The 25,174-nt window shown below is 37.2% G+C and overlaps 1 protein-coding gene across 1 annotated transcript; it reads left to right on the forward strand.

The window, feature by feature from the left end:
• The first annotated feature begins 5,110 nt into the window (after window positions 1-5,110).
• Window positions 5,111-24,833, forward strand: LOC139874302 (thaumatin-like protein). The gene is made up of 5 exons (XM_071861748.1): window positions 5,111-5,198; window positions 6,249-6,349; window positions 10,048-10,721; window positions 11,049-11,169; window positions 24,453-24,833. Exons 1-5 carry the CDS (start codon window positions 5,111-5,113, stop codon window positions 24,831-24,833), a joined length of 1,365 nt encoding a protein of 454 aa, XP_071717849.1.
• The last annotated feature ends 341 nt before the right edge of the window (window positions 24,834-25,174 follow it).

The following is a 25,174-nucleotide window of genomic DNA, read 5'->3' on the forward strand; positions in this document are numbered from 1 at the left end:
TTCCGACTCTTCTTCCGGTTCCTCTTCGGGAACTTGTGAATCAGTCCACGAATCATTCCAATTTACATTTGACTCTTCATTATTATTAGGTGAGTCAATGGGACTTGTTCTAGAGGTAGACATCTATCACATAATATCAAACGCGTTAAGAGATTAATATATCACATAATATTCACATGTTAAAAATATATAGTTTCCAACAAAATTTGTTAAGCAATCATTTTTCAAGTAAACACGGTCGAAGTCCAGACTCACTAATGCATCCTAACAAACTCGATAAGACACACTAATGTAAAATTCTGGTTCTCTAAGACCAACGCTCGGATACCAACTGAAATGTCCCGTTCTTATTGATTAAAAACGTTCCATATTAATTGATTTCGTTGCGAGGTTTTGACCTCTATATGAGACGTTTTTCAAAGACTGCATTCATTTTAAAACAAACCATAACCTTTATTTCATCAATAAAGGTTTAAAAAGCTTTACGTAGATTATCAAATAATGATAATCGAAAATATCCTGTTTACACACGACCATTACATAATGGTTTACAATACAAATATGTTACAATAAAATAAGTTTCTTGAATGCAGTTTTTACACAATATCATACAAGCATGGACTCCAAATCTCGTCCTTATTTAAGTATGCGACAGCGGAAGCTCTTAATAATCACCTGAGAATAAACATGCTTAAAACGTCAACAAAAATGTTGGTGAGTTATAGGTTTAACCTATATATATCAAATCATAATAATAGACCACAAGATTTCATATTTCAATACACATCCCATACATAGAGATAAAAATCATTCATATGGTGAACACCTGGTAACCGACATTAACAAGATGCATATATAAGAATATCCCCATCATTTCGGGACACCCTTCGGATATGATATAAATTTCGAAGTACTAAAGCATCCGGTACTTTGGATGGGGTTTGTTAGGCCCAATAGATCTATCTTTAGGATTCGCGTCAATTAGGGTGTCTGTTCCCTAATTCTTAGATTACCAGACTTAATAAAAAGGGGCATATTCGATTTCGATAATTCAACCATAGAATGTAGTTTCACGTACTTGTGTCTATTTTATAAATCATTTATAAAACCTGCATGTATTCTCATCCCAAAAATATTAGATTTTAAAAGTGGGACTATAACTCACTTTCACAGATTTTTACTTCGTCGAGAAGTAAGACTTGGCCACTGGTTGATTCACGAACCTATAACAATATATACATATATATCAAAGTATGTTCAAAATATATTTACAACACTTTTAATATATTTTGATGTTTTAAGTTTATTAAGTCAGCTGTCCTCGTTAGTAACCTACAACTAGTTGTCCACAGTTAGATGTACAGAAATAAATCGATAAATATTATCTTGAATCAATCCACGACCCAGTGTATACGTATCTCAGTATTGATCACAACTCAAACTATATATATTTTGGAATCAACCTCAACCCTGTATAGCTAACTCCAACATTCACATATAGAGTGTCTATGGTTGTTCCGAAATATATATAGATGTGTCGACATGATAGGTCGAAACATTGTATACGTGTCTATGGTATCTCAAGATTACATAATATACAATACAAGTTGATTAAGTTATGGTTGGAATAGATTTGTTACCAATTTTCACGTAGCTAAAATGAGAAAAATTATCCAATCTTGTTTTACCCATAACTTCTTCATTTTAAATCCGTTTTGAGTGAATCAAATTGCTATGGTTTCATATTGAACTCTATTTTATGAATCTAAACAGAAAAAGTATAGGTTTATAGTCGGAAAAATAAGTTACAAGTCGTTTTTGTAAAGGTACTCATTTCAGTCTAAAGAACGACGTCTAGATGACCATTTTAGAAAACATACTTCCACTTTGAGTTTAACCATAATTTTTGGATATAGTTTTATGTTCATAATAAAAATAATTTTCTCAGAATAACAACTTTTAAATCAAAGTTTATCATAGTTTTTAATTAACTAACCCAAAACAGCCCGCGGTGTTACTACGACGGCGTAAATCTGGTTTTACGGTGTTTTTCGTGTTTCCAGGTTTTAAATCATTAAGTTAGCATATCATATAGATATAGAACATGTGTTAAGTTGATTTTAAAAGTCAAGTTAGAAGGATTAACTTTTGTTTGCGAACAAGTTTAGAATTAACTAAACTATGTTCTAGTGATTACAAGTTTAAACCTTCGAATAAGATAGCTTTATATATATGAATCGAATGATGTTATGAACATCATTACTACCTTAAGTTCCTTGGATAAACCTACTAGAAAAGAGAAAAATGGATCTAGCTTCAACGGATCCTTGGATGGCTCGAAGTTCTTGAAGCAGAATCATGACACGAAAACAAGTTTAAGTAAGATCATCACTTGAAATAAGATTGTTATAGTTATAGAAATTGAACCAAAGTTTGAATATGATTATTACCTTGTATTAGAATGATAACCTACTGTAAGAAAGAAAGATTTCTTGAGGTTGGATGATCACCTTACAAGATTGGAAGTGAGCTAGCAAACTTGAAAGTATTCTTGATTTTATGAAACTAGAACTTTTGGAATTTATGAAGAACACTTAGAACTTGAAGATAGAACTTGAGAGAGATCAATTAGATGAAGAAAATTGAAGAATGAAAGTGTTTGTAGGTGTTTTTGGTCGTTGGTGTATGGATTAGATATAAAGGATATGTAATTTTGTTTTCATGTAAATAAGTCATGAATGATTACTCATATTTTTGTAATTTTATGAGATATTTCATGCTAGTTGCCAAATGATGGTTCCTACATGTGTTAGGTGACTCACATGGGCTGCTAAGAGCTGATCATTGGAGTGTATATACCAATAGTACATACATCTAAAAGCTGTGTATTGTACGAGTACGAATACGGGTGCATACGAGTAGAATTGTTGATGAAACTGAACGAGGATGTAATTGTAAGCATTTTTGTTAAGTAGAAGTATTTTGATAAGTGTATTGAAGTCTTTCAAAAGTGTATAAATACATATTAAAACACTACATGTATATACATTTTAACTGAGTCGTTAAGTCATCGTTAGTCGTTACATGTAAGTGTTGTTTTGAAACCTTTAGGTTAACGATCTTGTTAAATGTTGTTAACCCAATGTTTATAATATCAAATGAGATTTTAAATTATTATATTATCATGATATTATGATATATTAATATATCTTAATATGATATATATTCATTTAAATGTCGTTACAACGATAATCGTTACATATATGTCTCGTTTCGAAATCCTTAAGTTAGTAGTCTTGTTTATATGTATGTAACTCATTGTTAATATACTTATGGAGATACTTACTTATCATAATCTCATGTTAACCATATGTATATCCATATATATATCGTCATGTCGTTTTTACAAGTTTTAACGTTCGTGAATCGCCGGTCAACTTGGGTGGTCAATTGTCTATATGAAACATATTTCAATTAATCAAGTCTTAACAAGTTTGATTGCTTAACATGTTGGAAACATTTAATCATGTAAATATCAATCTCAAATAATATATATAAACATGGAAAAGTTCGGGTCACTACACCTTCCGTCATAAAATATATGAGGAAGAATTGTGAAACATTTTGGCCTTCATATAAAATATAAACTTCTTTCGTTCTGTGAAGTAAGTTTTTTATAATATTTGTCATGACAAGTATCTGATTTTTGTATTTTGCCACGGTGCGTTCTAGTAAAACTTTAACGTTTTCTATCCGATCCCTTGTACCTTTGCTGGCCGGCACAAGAGCTTCCGTCATCGGAGGTATAAAAATACTCTCCTTCTGTGGGCAGGATATAAATGCAATGTTTTACATTTGTCACAGGCAGCACTTTGCATAAGAAAAATATAAAATTTTAATGATCAGTACTGTGCAATACATAAACAATTGATGACGAATTTAGGTGGATCAAGTCTAATTAGTACATCATGAACGTTTAGTGTATGCAATTGAAAACATAGGCACTGTAAAGATGACCACAATGGTCTACAGTATATTGATAAATTTTGTTCTTCAGAAATGCTAACAAACTGCTCTTATTGAAATGATAAATTTTGTTCTTGATAAAATGCTGAAATTTGTTTCTTCAAACGCCAAGCACTTAGCGCTGTCCAGCCTGAACACTTGATTATGGTATAAAGAACTCCTGAACCTCATCCTCCCTGAACAACCGATTATGCCTCCTCTGATTCATATTGCCTTCTGGTAGGTTTGCAAATGTGGATCGTTCCCTTGTTGGTGCCACACACTGTGAGTGTATGGCGGCTACTCCGTTCGGAGTTGGGAATCTGATCTCTGCATGAGCCGTTGATGTTATCGCTCTAAATTTAGCTAACGCTGCCGTCCAAAAAGGACATTAAATCGAGAGTTGCCATCCAAAATAGTGAAATCGATTGTTTCGGTTCTCAATAGTGGAAATGTTCCCAAAACGACCTCCGAACTAACTCGCCCCATTGCATTCACTGGAGCTCCTGTTAGCCCTGAAACCTTCAAACTCGTCCACCTAGCTCTAACCTGCACATGCCTTGAAAAAGCCTTAAAACAATGCCAATAAATGATGTCAGCCTCACTGCCTGTATCTGTGTAGATATGGCTGATGAACTTGTTTGCAATTTCTGCTGAAATGACCACTGGCTAAACGGACAAGGCCCAATTTTGAATTGGTTGAAAAATGATTGGGGCATATCTCAAGCTATCAACATTGTTATCCGACTGCTCACCGTCCTCATAGTGACTTCCATTCAACCACACCATTTTGATTACAACGTCTGGAGTTGACTCACGCTCCGTGATCCGATCTCCGTACTGGTTTCTGTTATCTCTTCCGCCATGCTCTTCCCTTCTTCTGTTATCACCTCGACTACCTCTTCCACCATCATTATTCTGCCATCCAAATTTCCTGCGAGGATCATTTCTCCTATATTGTTTTCCCGGCAACAAGTGGTTTAACTCTCCTGCTTTGATCTTTGCGATGATTTCTCTCATCAGAGATTTGCAATTATCTGTATCATGACCCTATGCCTCATGAAAGTCACACCATAGTTCACTTTTTGGACCCTCTCTTTCCTCCATGGGTGCTGGAGGATTGAAAGTAGTTCGGATTGGCTCAGTGAATAGAATCTCTTTTGGAGTTTTAGTCAGCACCATTATCAATGGATGTCTCTCTATTGGCCTTCTGTTGTGATGAAAATCATTGGGATGATTGTTGCCTCCCCATCCACCATTGGAATTGTCATTCCTCCTCTTATTTCTGTCAAAGTACTGCTCTCCGTTATGCGGTTTGCTACTGCCACTTCCATCAAACTTGCTTAGTCCTCGCTCACCAGCTCGAACATGTTTTTGTGCAACTTCCAACGCCTGATGCAGAGTTTTTGGCAAGTCATACCTTAATGTATGAACAAGTGCACTAAACCTTCGCTGATCCAAACAAAAAATGAAACCAGATACTAGCTGAGATTCTGGACAATCAGGTATCTTCTGTGCTTTAAGTGTGTATCGCTTCATGAAATTACTCAAGGACTCATTGTGATGCATTGTGATCTCATGTGCATCAAGATGTGTCAAAGTACAGCTTTGAAGATTTTGATACTGCATAACAAACTTTGCACGGAGGTCCAAATAACTTGTGATGCTTCTTGGCGGCAAGCTAGCAAACCATTCCCTTGCCATTTTCTGCAGCACCATTGGAAACATATGACAAGCTACCTCGTCATCCCAATGCTGCAACCTCATTGCATCTTCAAACATAGTGAGGAAATCCTCAGGATCTGTTGTACCATCATAAATTCCAATTGCCGGTATGCCAAGATTTCTAGGCAACGGATAGTTAGCAATTCGATCAATAAAACATTGAGTAGATTCTGCCATAGTCGGTAGCTTTGTAGCTTACTCTCCAGTAATTAGTGCGAAAAAATTATCCACAGCCACATCACGAACGGTGGACTGCGCTAAGCGTTGCTTATACTTTGCCGGAGCTGTCTGCTTAAGGATGTCATTTAAAAACAACATTGCCTGCTTCTCAGACATGAACTCATCTTTGTCATCAATCTCATCGTCAGAATCATTATTAATATAGCTCAAGTCATTATCATCCTCAGAGTCATCAATAAGACTACCCAGCTTGTCTAATAGTCTGGATAACATGTACTTTGATATAGATTGCCTTTTCATGATTTGCTTGTCTTTGCCATCCGCCATCCGTCGAAAAGGTATAAATGATGGACATCGCCGTGGTTGCATCAATGGTCGCCTCTCTGGATTAGTGACAAGGTTTGAAATCCTTTCTACACTTTTGGTTGTTGTTTCTTCGATTACTGGCCTTTTCTCTGAATTAGTTGCCAAACGCTTAAGCCTTTCTGCAGTTTCAGCAACTGTTTCTTCAATCGTACCGTCCGGTGGCGGAACAGGTACATCTTCAACAGTTATCATGTCTTCAGTTAATGGATTGTTGACTGCTTCAAGTACAAATGGAGCGTCAGTTGTTTTTGCTCCTTTTTCGTTTCGCGTGTTCTTTGCATTAGTGGATGGCGCCATTGTTAACACCTATTTCCTTATGAGGTAAGGCTTAGTGTGCCAACACGATACTTGAAGTAATCTAGCTTTAGGTGGGCGAGTGTTGCTGATTGATGTTTGCTCTTGGGAAATAAACCCTGCAGACCCGGTTCACAAGTATAGAAACTTGTGGGGTGGCTTAATCAATCTGTCGTCCGTAGAGCGTAGAATTGCTAGCCGGATGACTTCTAGTGAGAGAAAGTGCTAGAGAGAGAGAGGTGAAGTCTCTGCTCTCAAATTTGTCAGAATGTCTGAACTGTGTAAAATGACGACCCAAGGGGTCTATTTATAGTGTCAGATCCACCGAATTATTCCGGGACACGTGTCAGATGATGATATGTTCTGTTACTTGTGATCCGAAATTTATGCTAAAAGTGGCGTTCTTCGGCCAGGGCTTACACGCTAGGCGGCCTTCAGGGTTTACGCATGACGGAGCAACCTGTACAGCGGAAAACGCTGGACGGATAATTACACAAAACTGTTGTTTCCACTCTTCCTGATGCTACTTTTATGCAACTATTATGCTTTTTATGCGTGTATACGATAGGATACACCATTAGTATGTGGATGAGATTAAAGGGGAAAGAAAAGGTAGGGGTAAAACTGAAAAGTAAACAGAAAGTACAGTACTTTTATAACATTTTCTTAAACTGTGTATTTTTTGTCTGTGAACTATTAATATGGGACGGAGAGAGTAGTAACTAACAAGGTTATCAAATGTTACAATCACTTGATTTATAAATTTAAAAAATAGTGGAAACATCTCACTATTCCACAACCACGCTAATATTTGTAGCACTCATGGCCCATTCACATCCCTTTATTTTAAATACCTTTATTCTTTTATTTATTATATAGAAATTTATTTATTTAGTTATATATGTTACGTGATAATGAACTTACTCCCTCTGTACCATCTTAAGTGTCCACTGTTGACTTTTCAAAGTCTTTCTTTGTCAACTTTGACCGTAAATATCTTTATTTGTGTTATATAATATTTGATGAAAATTATGTGGAATGAAAACACATTTAAAACTCAATCCATTCATATAATTTCCATCAAATATTATATAGCACAAATAAAAATATTTATGGTCAAAGTTGACAAAGAAAGACTTTGAAAAGTCAACAGTGGACACTTAAGATGGGACGGAGGTAGTATTTTATACTGATATTTTAATTTTTATACCTGTGTATTTAAATTAATTTTAGTTTTGTTGTTCCGACCAAACTTTCAGTTATAGTTTATTATGTAGTTATGCATATGGGTAGTGATATTTTTAACAATGTACTCTGTAAATTTACTCACTTTATGCATTGACAGATTGTACGGTACAATTTGTTAATGCATAAAGTGAATAAATTTATCAAATACTCAGTACATTGTTGGAAATATCATTACCATATGTATATCTGATCTTTTTGGTAATGTGTCAATAACATATAGTGATATTATGTTGATTGATTTACCTAGTCATTAGGTAAGGTAACTTAGACTTTAATTAGTGCAGCGTGATAGGAGCCAAAATTACCACCATCACGCCACTATGGGGCGCGATGGAGGTAAAAAACCTCAGGCGCGATGAGTCCATCACATGGGGGTGATGGGGTTTTAAGCCAATCAGATTTTTTTTTTTCTTTTTATTTTATAACTACCCCATTTATTATACAAAAGTGGGACCAAATACCCTATTACATAACCATCACCCCATTCCACTACAAACTCCATCACGCCATCACCCCATCACCTTTACCACATCAGCACTATACCTCACAAAAACTTAAAAAAAAAAACCCATCACCCCCATCACCACTCAAGGACGGATTTGAGCATGTTCTAAATGTGTCATGGAACAGGGCCCATAATCCGTAAGGTCCCCCAAAAAATCAAATACGGAGTATATATTATGTATAGTGATAAGCCCAATAAATCCCATTAAATGGTCCAGAAAATTAAAAAAGTTATATTGTGAAAAAACCTCATACACGTAGTTCCCTATTTCCTTCCCCATTCAACTTTGTGCGGTCCTTATATATATAATTGTTTCATATTAGTTTTTTTGCAATCCTTATTTTGAAAGATGGTAGTACTCATGAGATTATTAGTATTATGAAATTTATTATTCAGTATATATGAAAAATTTTATTATGCAAAAGGCCTAGTTTATATATGCTGAACAGGGCCCATAATTTTAACGAGACGGCCATGTCACCACTAAATAAGCTCTTAATCAACGGATACACAGAATAGATCAGAGTTAGGTACACACTATGAAATACAAGCACTAATTAATACGGAATATTGATATAAAACATTATTTAGTGTGAGTAGATAATTATTGCCTTTAAATGTGTCATTTAGTACTTAAGACATGCATTAAAACATGTATATGAAATAACAAATTTAACATTTTTCTTAAATATAAGAGCACTAAATATTAGCAATAGTTTGATAACAAATTGTAGATTAATATGATCCATAATACTACAGAGTAGTACTAAACATAAAAAAGAACAACTGATAGTACGGACAGATAATTAAGTGATAGTATATGATAGGATTTGTTTGAAGAATAGAATCGAATTTTGTAAACTTGAAACAAAGGATTAGAAAGATTCGTTTAGTATACTCCATATCTACGTATTCTAGTTTTATTATTACAAGCCAAACCTCATGCATGCATTTTACCATAAATTGTTGCATTTAATTTAAATTTCATCATCAATTCATCATCATCATTATCACTAATCTCCTCCATCCTCTAAATAAACAATGGCAATTACACTACAATTTTCAACATCATGCATTTTGTTTTGGGTCCTACTTCTTTACTCAGGTACTTCCAAATTTTGATTTCATGATTTCGAAAACGTCCATAGTTTTAAGTGAGTGATGGTGTCAAGAAGGGTTCGATCGGGTCGGTCGGATTAGGATATGATCTAAATTTTAACCTTAGATAATTTTGATTTTTTACTTATTATTTGGGCCTTAGAGTTCAAATATAACTTGAATCGTCCGTTTGTAAATTGAAAATGCCACATCTTTTGGAGGATTAAAAATTTGTTTGTTTTGCTAATTATGTTTGGGCATTTGAGAGTTCAGTGTATGAAATGTTCTAGAGGGAACGAAAGGGCAGTTGACCTAGCAGTGTCCATGTCACCGTGTAACTATGAGGTTATGAGTTTAACTACAAAGCTACTACCAAACTTGAAACTTCTCCTTACAAATGTAATGATAAAAACAACAAGAGGTTGTAATTTAGGGGGCGAGTAAAGTAAAAAATATTTTTACCCTTATATGGATTATAAATATTACACTAATAATAACTAAATGTTTAGGAGAATGCTATGCTAGCTACTTTAATCTAAATGTCGTTAAGTGTAATTAAGAAGGTATTTAATCTCGTGTATACAAGAAAGTTGAGGGCATTAATAAATTATTAAAAAAATGGTGACATATTGTCAGGAAACATATTATCAAATGGTGCAAGAATATTCACAATAATCAACGATTGTGACGAGACAATCTGGCCCGCAATCACCCCGGGAGAAAGCTTCGGTAATGGAGGTTACCGTTTACGAGCCAAAGAGTCCAGGGTTCACACCGCACCCGTGGGCTGGTCAGGTCGAATATGGGGTCGAACCAAATGCAACTTCGACACCAATGGTAATGGAACATGTTTAACAGGTCGATGTGGTTCATCTCTCCAATGTACTGCATCTGGCGAGACCCCATCAACCCTAGCCGAATTTACTCTAACCACATTGGAATTTTACGATGTTAGTCTCGTTGATGGGTTTAATATACCGATGTCTGTTAGGCCCATTAACGGTAAAGGAAATTGTAGTGTTGCGGGTTGTGTAGGTGATTTACGAAAAAATTGCCCTTCGGAACTTTCGGTTAAGGCTGGTGGTAAAGTTATTGCGTGTAGAAGTGCTTGTGATGTGTTTAATACCGATGAGTATTGTTGTAGGGGTAATTATGGAAATTCAGCTACTTGTCAACCGACTACGTACTCGAAGATATTTAAAAATGCGTGCCCTACTTCGTATAGTTATGCTTATGATGATCCGACTAGTATTATGACTTGTTCCGGGGCTGATTACATTATTACCTTTTGCGGAGCAAAGTAATTTTCTTTCATATCTTATACTCCGTACTACTTTATGTTATGCAAAATTGTTATTAGAAATGACCAAAGTTGCAATTTATCTCAGTTGGGTAACATGTCAAAAGTAGAAAATAAATAAATAATCTGAAAAGTTTCTATGTGTAACGATCATGTGGCGTGGGTTGGGCCACACACTCTAAGTGAAATGATATGATTGGGCTTGCAGGTTTAAATTCTAGTGCCAGCCCAATTAGTTTGTAGCCGAAAGATTTTGATGAAATTTTTTTTTTCTAATAAAATGCAAATTGGCTATATGATTGTTCGCTAACTTAGGTTCTGTTTTAGGAACCGAACTCAATGCTCGTATCACAACAACAAGCTGACTTGTAGCGGATCCACGAAAGGTTTTACGATGAACTGGATTTCGACATTGATGGTGATTTTTATACTTGCTTGTTTATCTAGCGTGATAAATAACTAGAGTTTTTTTTCTATGCAGTATATTTTTTCTTTTGATTTCTTATGTAAACGAGATCCTTTTATTTGGACTTGATTAGTAATTTAATTGTTTACTCAAAAGTGCTTTAAATTAATCTAACATTGTGCATTTTTTTTCCTTTAACCCTAGCGAGGTACGAGTACATCTTAAGGATTTTAAATCCTTAACAATCCGATGCCAATTAAAGCTCTTTGGTTAAATAGCTACTAACTTTATTAGATTATAATTTAAAGACAAAATTTTGTTATTGGTCTTCAATGTTTGCACAAAATTTCATGTATGGACTTTAAGTATTTTATTGACGTGCAAGACCCTAATGTTTGAAATTATTGCGTCGTTGGTCTCTAGATGTAACATTCGTTATTTCCCTTTCGTTAGTGGACATCACATGAGATGCACACTTCGAAACTATAGCTGATCCAATAAACGTGTGATTCAAGTTTGCATTATACCGTCTGATCCAATCAACTAGTGTATGCAACTTCGTGTCTTATCATATTCCAAGTTCCACCAAAGTGTAAGCTATAATCTAGTTACTAATCAAATTAGGGTGATGATATCTACACAACCAATTTTTACAAATACACAACCAAACATTCTTTACAGTGTTGTACAGTACAACACTGTAAAACATGTTTGGTTGTGTATTTGTAAAAATTGGTTGCGTAGATATCACTACTGTAACATCCTCAATTGGGCCTAGATGTAAGATTACGAGATTGCCCTTAAGTTGTATTGTGTTACTATATGCTTTTATTTTTATTATTATTATTATTATTATTATTATTTAATGTTTATTATTAATTAATGATGTGGTTAGGACCAGTTTGTGACAAGGGTCACTAACAGGTTTGTTTATTTAATTTGGACTTCGTTTGGGTTGCCAAATGTTGTACGAAAGATATCAGATAACTGATAAATACCCGTGTGTTGCACTGTGTGGAAAATTAACCTCAATTAAGTAACTGGTGCTGTCTCTCTCTTGCATTTTTTCCAGATCCTTCCCAAAACACTCCCGTACCTTCACTTCCATTACCAATCAAACCCTAATTCCCCATTGTTGATCTTGAGCTCAAATTGATGTTAGAAGTGTGTTTGTTATCGTTTACTGAGTCTATCAAGGTAAGTAACATGTGTTTTTGTGTTCAATTCATTGTTAAATTCATGGTTTTGTGTGAGTTTTGTAAAAAGCTTGAATTTGTGTCAAAACAAGTGATTTAAGTGTTGTTATGGTCAAATTGTTGTGGGTTTTGTAACATCCCACCTTTTTCCGTTTACTTTTCCGTTATACTAATATAAAGTCCGTTATATGTTTATAACATCTCCCGTTGATACGCGTTTTAAATTATCTCGTTTAGGTAATTCCCGCACCCGAACGAAAGTTGAGGGACTAAACTTGACAAGGGATCAAACCCTTGACTAGGTCAAAGGGTCAAACCCCTTTCACCCATTCATTATCATCTCCATCTCTCTCTTTCTCTCTAGCAAGAACACACACCCAATTATCCAAATTCATTCAATCATCATCTAAATTCGATCTAGGAGGCTTACAACAAAATAAATTACATATTCGTGATCCTCTCTTCATCCTCTTCATTTTGGTACCAACTTCATCTCATTTGGGTAACTTTCTAAAATCACTAGATTTTGTGTTCTTGATGTTTTTAACTTATAAAAGTGTTAATTAGTGTCTATGGCTCAAGTCTAACATGAATATATAATTTATATGCTCGATCTCGTTGTTTTAGTGTAACTAGCATGAACTTGAATTTTGGTGTGTTGTTCTTGAAGTTTGGATGATCATATGTTGTTAGATGTTAAAAGTTCATGTTCTAATTGTGTTCCTTGTATCACTAGCTTCAATTTGATGTGTAGGTTGCCTTAGAAAACTTCATGAACTTGATTATTGATTTTGGTAAATTTGGGTTAGGGTTTGATGAATTTGAAATGGACTTTTGATGCATTGAATGCCATGGATTATTATTGGTAAGTGTTTAGTTGGATTGTATGCTTGATTACCTTCGAAACGGCATATCATTCATGTAAATTGGTTGCCCGAATCATTGAATTGCATTTATGAACTTGTATGCGGTTAATGTTAAGCATTAGATGCGGTTTTGGTTGTTGTAATAGGTAGATTGATTGATGAAATGTGTTTAGTTGTTTTCCTCGTCAAATTACCTTCCCAACGGTATAAGATACTTGTCTTGATTGTTTGCGGATCATAAATGGTGATTGTTTGAAGTTAGGTTCGTGCATAAAACTTAAAAACTGCCAGAATTCTCTGCACAGGTAATGGCGCGGCGCGCCATATACCCGCGCGGCGCGCCATTCTGGTCTGTCCAACTTGGTCAATTTTTGAATAATGTTTGCTATGCTACGCACCTCCGATTCACATGTAACTTGTCCTAACATGCTCATACATGATTAAAAACCTCAGAAAAATAGTTCGGGACACGACCCGAACGTGTTGACTTTTTCGTTGACTTTGACCGACCAAAGTTTGACTTTTTGTCAAACTTAACCAAATGATTATGTAACCTTCCTAACTTGTTTATATACTTGTATCTTGCATGAAACTTGACAATTTGATTTCACATGCTAAATAATCGAGTCGTAACGAGCCATAGGACTAATTGAACATCCTTGACTTATCGTGTTTACCGTTATTGATACGACCTATTTGTTTAGGTCAAGACTAGCACTATCCTTCGCACACGTTATTTTGTGAAGTACTTTTCGTACGTGCACTCAAGGTGAGATCATAGTCCCACTTTTACTCTTTTTGAACTTATATTTGGGATGAGAAAACATAAACGATTCTTTTGAACTAAGTGAACACAAGAACGGGAAAACAAACATTCTACATACGAGTTTAGAACAAAAATCCTCAATTCGATTATCATTAGTTACACTTGCCGGGTGTAAGCGAGAACTTATGTTATATGGCCATATGGGTTGACAACCCTCATCTTTGACGGTTCGCTACCGTCTACGGATGAAATATATTTTCGAGAATCAGTGTTTGTTCTAGCACTATGGATGGGGTATACAATGGATGGAATGTTAAGCTTTGATAATTGGGTGCTCGTGAAACAAACTTTTGGAATGTATTACTATTATTTCATTGATGCAAATCTTGTGGTTCACTTGTACTTACTTACTTAAACCTATGATTTCACCAACGTTTTCGTTGACAGATTTCTATGTTTTTCTCAGGTCCTTGAACGATACATGATACATGCTTCCGCTCATTATTTTGATACTTGCATTGGATGTCGAGTATACATGCATACATGGAGCGTCTTTTGGATACTTTTAAATTGTGTCGCATAAGTTTCATTTGTACTTAAAACTTTGTATCGTAACTTGTGGTGGAACTATTCTTGTAAAACTTGAACAACCTTTACATTTGAAATGAATGCGACATATCTTTTGGTCAAACGTTGTTTTAAAGACTTATGACCACGTAACGGGACCTAAGTAGACGGCGCCGTCAATGACGATTTGGTCGGGTCGCTACAGATGGTATCAGAGCGTTGGTTGTAGGGATTTAGAGTTCATTAGTGTCAACCCCGAGTCATAGGGTACATTGGTGAGTCTAGACTACAACCGGCATATAGACTTGAAGTAGGAATTACTTGACTACTTGTGCATTTATACTCGAACGCTTCTACTCATATCTACTCTTAGTTCATCTTAATCTCACGTTGTTTAATTTGATTGACACGCCACCTTGACTATATGAAATGATGTCGAATGCACATATGAATCAGGGTAATATAATTTCCGGGATTATATTACGGTGACTCATATGAACGTTCCGACATTATGACATAAAGAATTTAAGGCGAGTCGAGGAAAAATTTCTCTTTATCTTTATTCTATATCACGGTTAGTATTATTGAGAATACTAATCAATGATATTCTTGTGTCTTGAAGGAACAATGGCTCCTCGTCGTGTACGCCGCAATGAAACTCCCGAACAAGCTCTCGAACGGATGATAGCCACCGCCGTAGATGCGGCCATGGCCGGTCACTCATCCAACAACAATAATAATAACAACCACAACAACAACAACAACAACAACCAAGGAGCCGGTAACTCTAGCGAAGGGTGCTCCTACAAAGCTTTCATGGGGTGCAAACCCCACACTTATGATGGAACCGGGGGACCGGTTGTGCTTACTCGTTGGTTTGAACAAACCGAGGCCGTCTTTAGCATAAGCGGTTGCCGGGATCAAGACAAGGTCAAATACTCCACTCACACTTTCTCCGGAATTGCTCTAACATGGTGGAACACCTATGTTCAATCGGTGGGTACCGATGAAGCTCATGCCCTCTCTTGGGCCGATCTAAAGGAAAAGATGATTGTTGAATATTTTCCGCGCGAAGAAACCCGAAAGCTTGAGGAAGAACTAAGAGCTTTGAAAGCGGTCGGAAACGATCTTAAAGCTTATAATCAACGCTTCGCCGAACTATCCTTGATGTGTCCTAATCTTGTTAACCCCGAATCTCAAAGGATTGAGCTCTACATGCTCGGTCTCCCAAAAAGCATCAAACAAGGGGTGATGTCATCCAAACCCACTACTCATCAAGCCGCTATGAACATGGCTTGCCAACTAATTGAAACGGTTGACGAAATCGTAGTTCCGGCACCTAAGGCCGAGGATAAATCGGTCGGCAACAAAAGAAAGTGGGAACCCTCCCAATCAAGCAACAACAACTTTGCTAAGAAGCCTTACACCTCCGACGGCAAGAAAGGTTATGCCGGGAACCTACCTCTTTGCAACAAATGCAACAAACATCACTTTGGCGAATGTAGTAAGTTAATTTGCCACCGGTGCCAAGGAGTTGGTCATAAGGCCAACGATTGTAAAAGTGCCACTCCCATATCTCGAAAGTGGCCCAATGCACCAAAGACGGGCACTTGTTACGAATGTGGCCAAACGGGTCATTATAGAAATGCATGCCCAAAGAAGAAAGATAACCCCAATACGCGCGGCCGAGCTTTCAACATAAACACCGAGGAAGCCCGGGATGACACTGAACTAGTCACGGGTACGTTTCTTCTCAACAATTCTTATGTCTCTTGCTTATTCGATTCAGGTGCCGATAAATGCTTTGTATCCAAGACTTTGACTCATTCTTTTAACACTCCACCTCTTCCATTAGATACCACTTATACCATTGAAGTGGCTAACGGGAAACTATTAAGTGCCGACACATATTACCGGGGGTGTACGATAAACATTTTGGGTAAGGAATTTGAAATTGATTTGATACCCATGGAACTAGGAAGCTTTGATGTAATAATCGGTATGAATTGGTTAGTCAAAACGAAATCTCACATTCTTTGTGATCTTAACGCAATCCGAATTCCTATCGAGAATGGTGAACCTTTGATCGTCTATGGCGATAAGAGTTGCACCGGACTCAACCTCGTTTCGTGTGTTAAAGTTAGAAAACTACTCCGTAAGGGTTGTTTTGCGATCCTTGCTCACGTTAAGAAAGTCGAGTCCGATGAGAAGCACATCGATGATGTGCCAATTGTTAGTGACTATTCCGATGTATTTCCCGACGAATTGCCGGGTCTTCCGCCTCATCGACCGGTTGAATTCCAAATCGATCTTATTCCGGGAGCCGCACCCGTAGCGCGTGCACCATATAGACTCGCTCCATCTGAAATGCAAGAATTGCAAAGTCAAATCCAAGAACTACTTGATCGTGGTTTTATCCAACCTAGCCATTCACCTTGGGGCGCTCCGATTTTGTTTGTTAAAAAGAAAGACGGATCCCTACGAATGTGCATTGATTATCGTGAACTAAATAAATTGACGGTTAAGAACCGATATCCTCTTCCTCGCATCGATGACCTCTTTGATCAACTACAAGGGTCTTGTGTATATTCAAAAATCGATCTCCGCTCGGGTTATCATCAATTAAGGGTTAAGGGGGAAGATGTCTCCAAAACCGCTTTCCGGACTCGTTACGGTAGTTATGAATTCCTTGTCATGCCATTTGGTCTCACTAACGCACCGGCGGTGTTCATGGATCTTATGAACCGCGTGTGCAAACCGTATCTCGATAAATTTGTTATTGTGTTCATCGATGACATATTGATCTATTCTAAAAATGAAGAAGAGCACGAACAACATCTCCGACTTGTGCTTGAACTTTTAAGACAAGAACAACTCTATGCCAAATTCTCCAAGTGTGAATTTTGGTTAAAGGAAGTTCAATTTCTTGGTCATGTTGTAAGTGACCAAGGTATTAAAGTCGATCCAACGAAAATCGAAGCCATTAGCAAATGGGAGACTCCTACTACTCCTACTCACATTCGTCAATTTTTGGGTCTCGCCGGGTACTATCGTAGATTCATCGAAAATTTCTCTTTGATTGCACGTCCTCTAACCGCATTGACTCACAAGGGAAAGAAATTCATTTGGGCGACCGAACATGAATCCGCATTCCAAATCTTGAAAACGAAGCTAACCACCGCTCCTATCTTGTCACTTCCCGAAGGCAATGATGACTTTGTTGTATATTGCGATGCCTCAAAACATGGTTTTGGGTGTGTATTGATGCAACGAACGAAAGTCATTGCTTATGCTTCTCGACAACTCAAAATTCATGAACGAAACTATACGACACATGATCTCGAACTCGGAGCCGTTGTCTTTGCACTTAAAATGTGGAGACACTATCTTTATGGAACCAAGAGTACTATCTTTACCGACCACAAAAGTCTCCAACACATTTTCGATCAAAAGCAACTAAACATGAGACAACGAAGGTGGATTGAAACCTTAAACGATTACGATTGCGAGCTTCGTTACCATCCCGGGAAGGCAAATGTAGTAGCCGATGCCTTAAGTCGAAAAGAAAGAGTGGTGCCTCTTCGTGTCCGAGCCTTAAACATCACCATCCACACAAACCTTAATAGCCAAATTCGGGTAGCCCAAGATGAGGCTCTCAAGGATGAAAACATCTCTCTCGAACACTTGAACGTCCTCACCTCTCGATTCGAAGTTAAAGAAACCGGACTCCGATATTTCGCCGGAAGGATTTGGGTGCCTAGTTATGGGGACCTACGAAGCCTTATTTTAGATGAAGCCCATAAGTCACGATACTCGATTCACCCCGGTGCCAATAAGATGTACCACGACCTTAAACAGCTATATTGGTGGCCGAACATCAAAAGGGACGTAGCTACTTATGTTTCCAAGTGTTTGACATGTTCCAAAGTCAAAGCCGAACACCAAAGACCGTCCGGACTACTTCGACAACCCGAGATCCCGCAATGGAAGTGGGAAAGGATAACGATGGATTTTATCACCAAACTACCAAAAACGACGGGCGGTTATGATACCATTTGGGTTATTGTTGACCGTCTCACCAAATCCGCACACTTCCTTGCCATGAAAGAAACGGACAAAATGGAGAAACTTGCACAACTTTACATTAAGGATATCGTAGCCCGACACGGTGTACCTTTATCGATTATCTCCGACCGAGATGGCCGTTTCGTTTCTAGATTTTGGCGTACATTGCAAGAAGCGTTGGGAACGCGTTTAGACATGAGCACCGCATATCATCCTCAAACCGATGGACAAAGCGAACGTACAATTCAAACCTTAGAGGACATGTTACGAGCTTGCGTGGTTGATTTCGGAAAAGCTTGGGACAAGCACTTACCTCTCGCCGAGTTCTCTTACAACAATAGTTATCACGCGAGTATTAAAGCCGCACCTTTTGAAGCGCTATATGGCCGCAAATGTCGTTCACCTCTTTGTTGGGCCGAGGTAGGCGACGTGCAAATCACCGGACCCGAACTCATTCACGAAACCACCGAGAAAATCGTTCAAATCCGAGATAGGCTTAGGACGGCCCGAAGTCGTCAAAAGAGCTATACCGACAAACGACGCAACGATCTTGAATTTCAAGTCGGTGACCGAGTAATGTTAAAAGTCGCACCTTGGAAGGGTGTAATCCGTTTTGGGAAACGCGGGAAGCTAAATCCGCGGTATATTGGTCCTTTCGAAATCTTGGAGCGTATTGGAACCGTTGCTTATCGTTTAGATCTTCCGCCTCAATTGAACTCCGTTCATCCTACCTTCCATGTATCTAACTTGAAAAAGTGTCTTGCCGAACCCGATATCGTCATCCCTCTCGAAGAACTTACTATTGATGACAAACTTCATTTTGTGGAGGAACCGGTTGAAATTGTGGACACCTCCGTCAAGACATTGAAACAAAGCCGAATCCCGATTATCAAGGTTCGTTGGAATGCCAAAAGAGGACCCGAGTTTACTTGGGAAAGACAAGATCAAATGCAAAGGAAGTATCCTCATCTATTTGTGAATTCAGAAACGCAAGATCTCGAGGAAGAAACAACGACTACTACGCCTACTTAAATTTCGGGACGAAATTTCTTTTAAGGAGTAGGTAATGTAACATCCCACCTTTTTCCGTTTACTTTTCCGTTATACTAATATAAAGTCCGTTATATGTTTATAACATCTCCCGTTGATACGCGTTTTAAATTATCTCGTTTAGGTAATTCCCGCACCCGAACGAAAGTTGAGGGACTAAACTTGACAAGGGATCAAACCCTTGACTAGGTCAAAGGGTCAAACCCCTTTCACCCATTCATTATCATCTCCATCTCTCTCTTTCTCTCTAGCAAGAACACACACCCAATTATCCAAATTCATTCAATCATCATCTAAATTCGATCTAGGAGGCTTACAACAAAATAAATTACATATTCGTGATCCTCTCTTCATCCTCTTCATTTTGGTACCAACTTCATCTCATTTGGGTAACTTTCTAAAATCACTAGATTTTTTGTTCTTGATGTTTTTAACTTATAAAAGTGTTAATTAGTGTCTATGGCTCAAGTCTAACATGAATATATAATTTATATGCTCGATCTCGTTGTTTTAGTGTAACTAGCATGAACTTGAATTTTGGTGTGTTGTTCTTGAAGTTTGGATGATCATATGTTGTTAGATGTTAAAAGTTCATGTTCTAATTGTGTTCCTTGTATCACTAGCTTCAATTTGATGTGTAGGTTGCCTTAGAAAACTTCATGAACTTGATTATTGATTTTGGTGAATTTGGGTTAGGGTTTGATGAATTTGAAATGGACTTTTGATGCATTGAATGCCATGGATTATTATTGGTAAGTGTTTAGTTGGATTGTATGCTTGATTACCTTCGAAACGGCATATCATTCATGTAAATTGGTTGCCCGAATCATTGAATTGCATTTATGAACTTGTATGCGGTTAATGTTAAGCATTAGATGCGGTTTTGGTTGTTGTAATAGGTAGATTGATTGATGAAATGTGTTTAGTTGTTTTCCTCGTCAAATTACCTTCCCAACGGTATAAGATACTTGTCTTGATTGTTTGCGGATCATAAATGGTGATTGTTTGAAGTTAGGTTCGTGCATAAAACTTAAAAACTGCCAGAATTCTCTGCACAGGTAATGGCGCGGCGCGCCATATACCCGCGCGGCGCGCCATTCTGGTCTGTCCAACTTGGTCAATTTTTGAATAATGTTTGCTATGCTACGCACCTCCGATTCACATGTAACTTGTCTTAACATGCTCATACATGATTAAAAACCTCAGAAAAATAGTTCGGGACACGACCCGAACGTGTTGACTTTTTCGTTGACTTTGACCGACCAAAGTTTGACTTTTTGTCAAACTTAACCAAATGATTATGTAACCTTCCTAACTTGTTTATATACTTGTATCTTAGATGAAACTTGACAATTTGATTTCACATGCTAAATAATCGAGTCGTAACGAGCCATAGGACTAATTGAACATCCTTGACTTATCGTGTTTACCGTTATTGATACGACCTATTTGTTTAGGTCAAGACTAGCACTATCCTTCGCACACGTTATTTTGTGAAGTACTTTTCGTACGTGCACTCAAGGTGAGATCATAGTCCCACTTTTACTCTTTTTGAACTTATATTTGGGATGAGAAAACATAAACGATTCTTTTGAACTAAGTGAACACAAGAACGGGAAAACAAACATTCTACATACGAGTTTAGAACAAAAATCCTCAATTCGATTATCATTAGTTACACTTGCCGGGTGTAAGCGAGAACTTATGTTATATGGCCATATGGGTTGACAACCCTCATCTTTGACGGTTCGCTACCGTCTACGGATGAAATATATTTTCGAGAATCAGTGTTTGTTCTAGCACTATGGATGGGGTATACAATGGATGGAATGTTAAGCTTTGATAATTGGGTGCTCGTGAAACAAACTTTTGGAATGTATTACTATTATTTCATTGATGCAAATCTTGTGGTTCACTTGTACTTACTTACTTAAACCTATGATTTCACCAACGTTTTCGTTGACAGATTTCTATGTTTTTCTCAGGTCCTTGAACGATACATGATACATGCTTCCGCTCATTATTTTGATACTTGCATTGGATGTCGAGTATACATGCATACATGGAGCGTCTTTTGGATACTTTTAAATTGTGTCGCATAAGTTTCATTTGTACTTAAAACTTTGTATCGTAACTTGTGGTGGAACTATTCTTGTAAAACTTGAACAACCTTTACATTTGAAATGAATGCGACATATCTTTTGGTCAAACGTTGTTTTAAAGACTTATGACCACGTAACGGGACCTAAGTAGACGGCGCCGTCAATGACGATTTGGTCGGGTCGCTACAGGTTTTGAGTCTATAACAAGTAGTGAACAAGTTGTGGTCGATTTTGGTGTTTAAAACGAGCTCTTGATCGAGATTTGAGGATTTCATCGTGAAGTCCGTAGCCATTGTTCAGTTTCTGATGAAGATGAACGCAGTCGGCCGACTGTCGGTCGACAGTCGACCGACCTAGGGTTGAACCGACCGATTGACAGATAACCGATCGACTGGCGAGTGAACCGACCGATTGAGTTTGACTTTCGGCCGATTGTGGAAATACCAAATAAGTCGACCGACTGGGAAAGTCAGTCGACCGATTGTATAGACAGTCGACCGACTGTAAGAGTCAGTCGACCGACTGAGTGTCCAGGGCAGAATATTTTACCTAAGTGTTGATTTTTAGCCGTTATGCTGCCCGTTTGTATTTTGGTGTTGAAAGTGCATAAGTGTTAAGGAGAAAATTTTTAGCGGACAGTTTTCTGACAAAATTTTCTGTATTGTGTTATTTGATGTTTATGGACATAAACTAACTCGTGTATATGTATTTCTCAGGAGAAAAGGAGAAAGAGAAGGTTCAGTGATTAGATAGCTGAACACCTTCTCGTTTGCTGGTATTTGGTGAGTGGGACTAACTGGAGAATATAGTATATAAAAGCATGTTATATTATGATTGTCATGCTTGTTAGATATACATATTGTTGTGGTTAGTTAGTACCTTGTGATGACTGCATGTTGGTTGATGCTTGTCTGCTGGAGCCCAGTGCGTCCCTATTGTGTGGTGGCCTCGGTAGGAGAGATCAACCTGCGGGTTGGGTTCCTCATGTGGTGGCCTAGACAGCCGTGGTGTATATATATGTGAATGACGCGTCCGTCTCGTGTGGATTATGTATATACATGCGGTGGTGGAGGAACTTCTGGTAAGCCCCAGTCCGATCAGCTGGTGGTTAATGGTTTGGCCAAGCCGCCAGAGTCTCTGTAGACGGCACTTGGGTGATGTTTGTGTGTTAGACTATTGTGACATGATTAGTATAACACTTATGTATGCTATGACCTATAGTTAGTCGTACTCACTTAGTTTCGTGCTAATTCCCCTCCATCTCCTCCCTGCAGGTTGTTAGCTCTTGTAGATAGTGCTTTGGGAGAAGACGGGCATGATGATGTTATGTTTGACAGGGTTAACTCTGATGTGGTCTTTTAGAATATGAACCGTGTACTTTTGAAAACAGAACGTATTTACGTCTTTTCCTGTTAATATGTAATTTGTTTTAATGACACGAGACATCGGTTTGTACAAATGTTGATATCGTATTTAATTAATATTATGCTTCCGCCACGTATTTAAATTAAAAAAAAAATTTAGCGGTGTCACAACTACCCATCAAATTAACTGATTAATTAAATATAGTCATCAAATTAGAATAATGGTGAACCGAAACTACTCACTTTATAGTTTAATGACTACACTTTAGTATCTTATTTGATATAGAGTTGAGTTCGAGAATAAAGACTGTTCGATCAATCGTCATTCCTTGAAATGGTAATATTAAGCTCAACTGATTGAAAAGTTAATTAATCCTCTTGAACCAAACAAGTTAATCGAGTAAAATGAACCCTCAATTTTTTTCCTTTGCATCACACTTTAGATGCGTGAGACAACTTAATTAAAATCGACTTTATTGTGTTACTTGCTTTTGAAAAAAGATACAAATTATAACAAGATTTTGCATCCTTTTAATAAGTTGAAATCATAACTTTCTCAAAGTTTTAAGAATTGACATAAAGAAAGTTCATTTTCACTTGTGGTGGATTTAAAAAGCTTGACACTTAAAGTTGATCATGACAAATAATCATTAAAATAATGCACTTACAAATAAGTTTTGTAATTGATATTCGAATCATTTATATCAAGTTAGTTTAGGCCTTAGGGCGGTGATAACTATATACACAAATAATGCGTTTATTAGATAAATTTTTGAAAGAAATCATGAATTATCTAAAGTGTGTCTTAAGGGCACACAATAAGACTCTTAGACCGAGTTTAACGCTGGCGTGTTGGGTCATGTGTTGGCCAACACGCCTATAACCATGATGTGCTTCTCCATGTGCTAGCGGCGTGTGTGTTGCAGACAAGGGAGAAAATTGTGCGTGTTTGTTTTTATTTATTTTATTTTATCCACTATTTCACCCAACTTCCAATTAAATTTTAACACATCACTCAACACGCTACTTAACACTCCACCCCATTACACAGCAGTCTGGCAACACGCTCATCAAGCACCCCACCCCTACCCATCAACACGCCAAAACGCCCCTTCAGGGATAAAGATGGTCTTATTATATTTGAACAATTAAATCGTAACAACAATTTCTAAAGACATTAAAATGTATTAATGATGATTAAGTAAAGAAAATGGATAAATTTAAGAGAATTTAAGGTTTAAGTTAGGTATATATGACATTAGAGTATTTATTTGGAGAAAAATAATATTTTGATGTTTAATAAGGTGATATATGATAATCTTCCTTAGTTTATTTCAATCTGGCTAAAGGTAGATTACAATAAAAGTAATCTTTTTGGTGTTGGTGTGGAAATGAATGAAGTGGAGTTCATTGCTAATCTTTTTGGGTGTAAGGTTTCCTCTTTTCCTTTTATCTATCTTGGTTTACATATTGGAGCAAAGATGAACAAATTAACAAATTGGAAACCGGTTATCGACAAGTTTGAAAAAAAGCTAGCGGATTGGAAAGCACGTGCCATGTCTTTCGGTGGACGTTTAACACTCGTGAATTCGGTTCTAAATAGTTTACCGTTGTACTACTTTTCGTTCTTCCGTGCCCCGCCTAGTATGCTTATAAAACTTGAGAGTGCGAAAAGAAAATTCTTTTGGGGAGGGGCGGGTGACGAGTCTAAAATCTCGTGGGTTAAATGAGATGATGTTATTCAGTTATTCGCCCTTTGGCAGATAGCGGACTAAATATTGGTTCTCTTAATTGCATTAATTTAGCTCTAATCGGCAAGTGGTGGTGGAGGTTTCTTACCAAACTCACTTCCTTGTGGGTTAGAGTTATAAAAAGTATTCATGGGGCTTCGGGTATATTTTTTCGGGTAGGGTAAATTCACTTTCTTGTTCTACTTGGTGTAAAATTATTAAAACAGGTTGCTAGATCGATAGACTTGGTGTGAACTTCTCAAAGTCGTTTTCAAAGAAGATTGGTAACGGTAATAGTACAAGATTTTGGGACGAACTGTGGATCAAAGAAAACCCGTTAA

This window comes from Rutidosis leptorrhynchoides, chromosome 11 (assembly GCF_046630445.1).
Source record: "Rutidosis leptorrhynchoides isolate AG116_Rl617_1_P2 chromosome 11, CSIRO_AGI_Rlap_v1, whole genome shotgun sequence".
In the NCBI taxonomy this organism is placed as follows: Eukaryota; Viridiplantae; Streptophyta; class Magnoliopsida; order Asterales; family Asteraceae; genus Rutidosis; species Rutidosis leptorrhynchoides.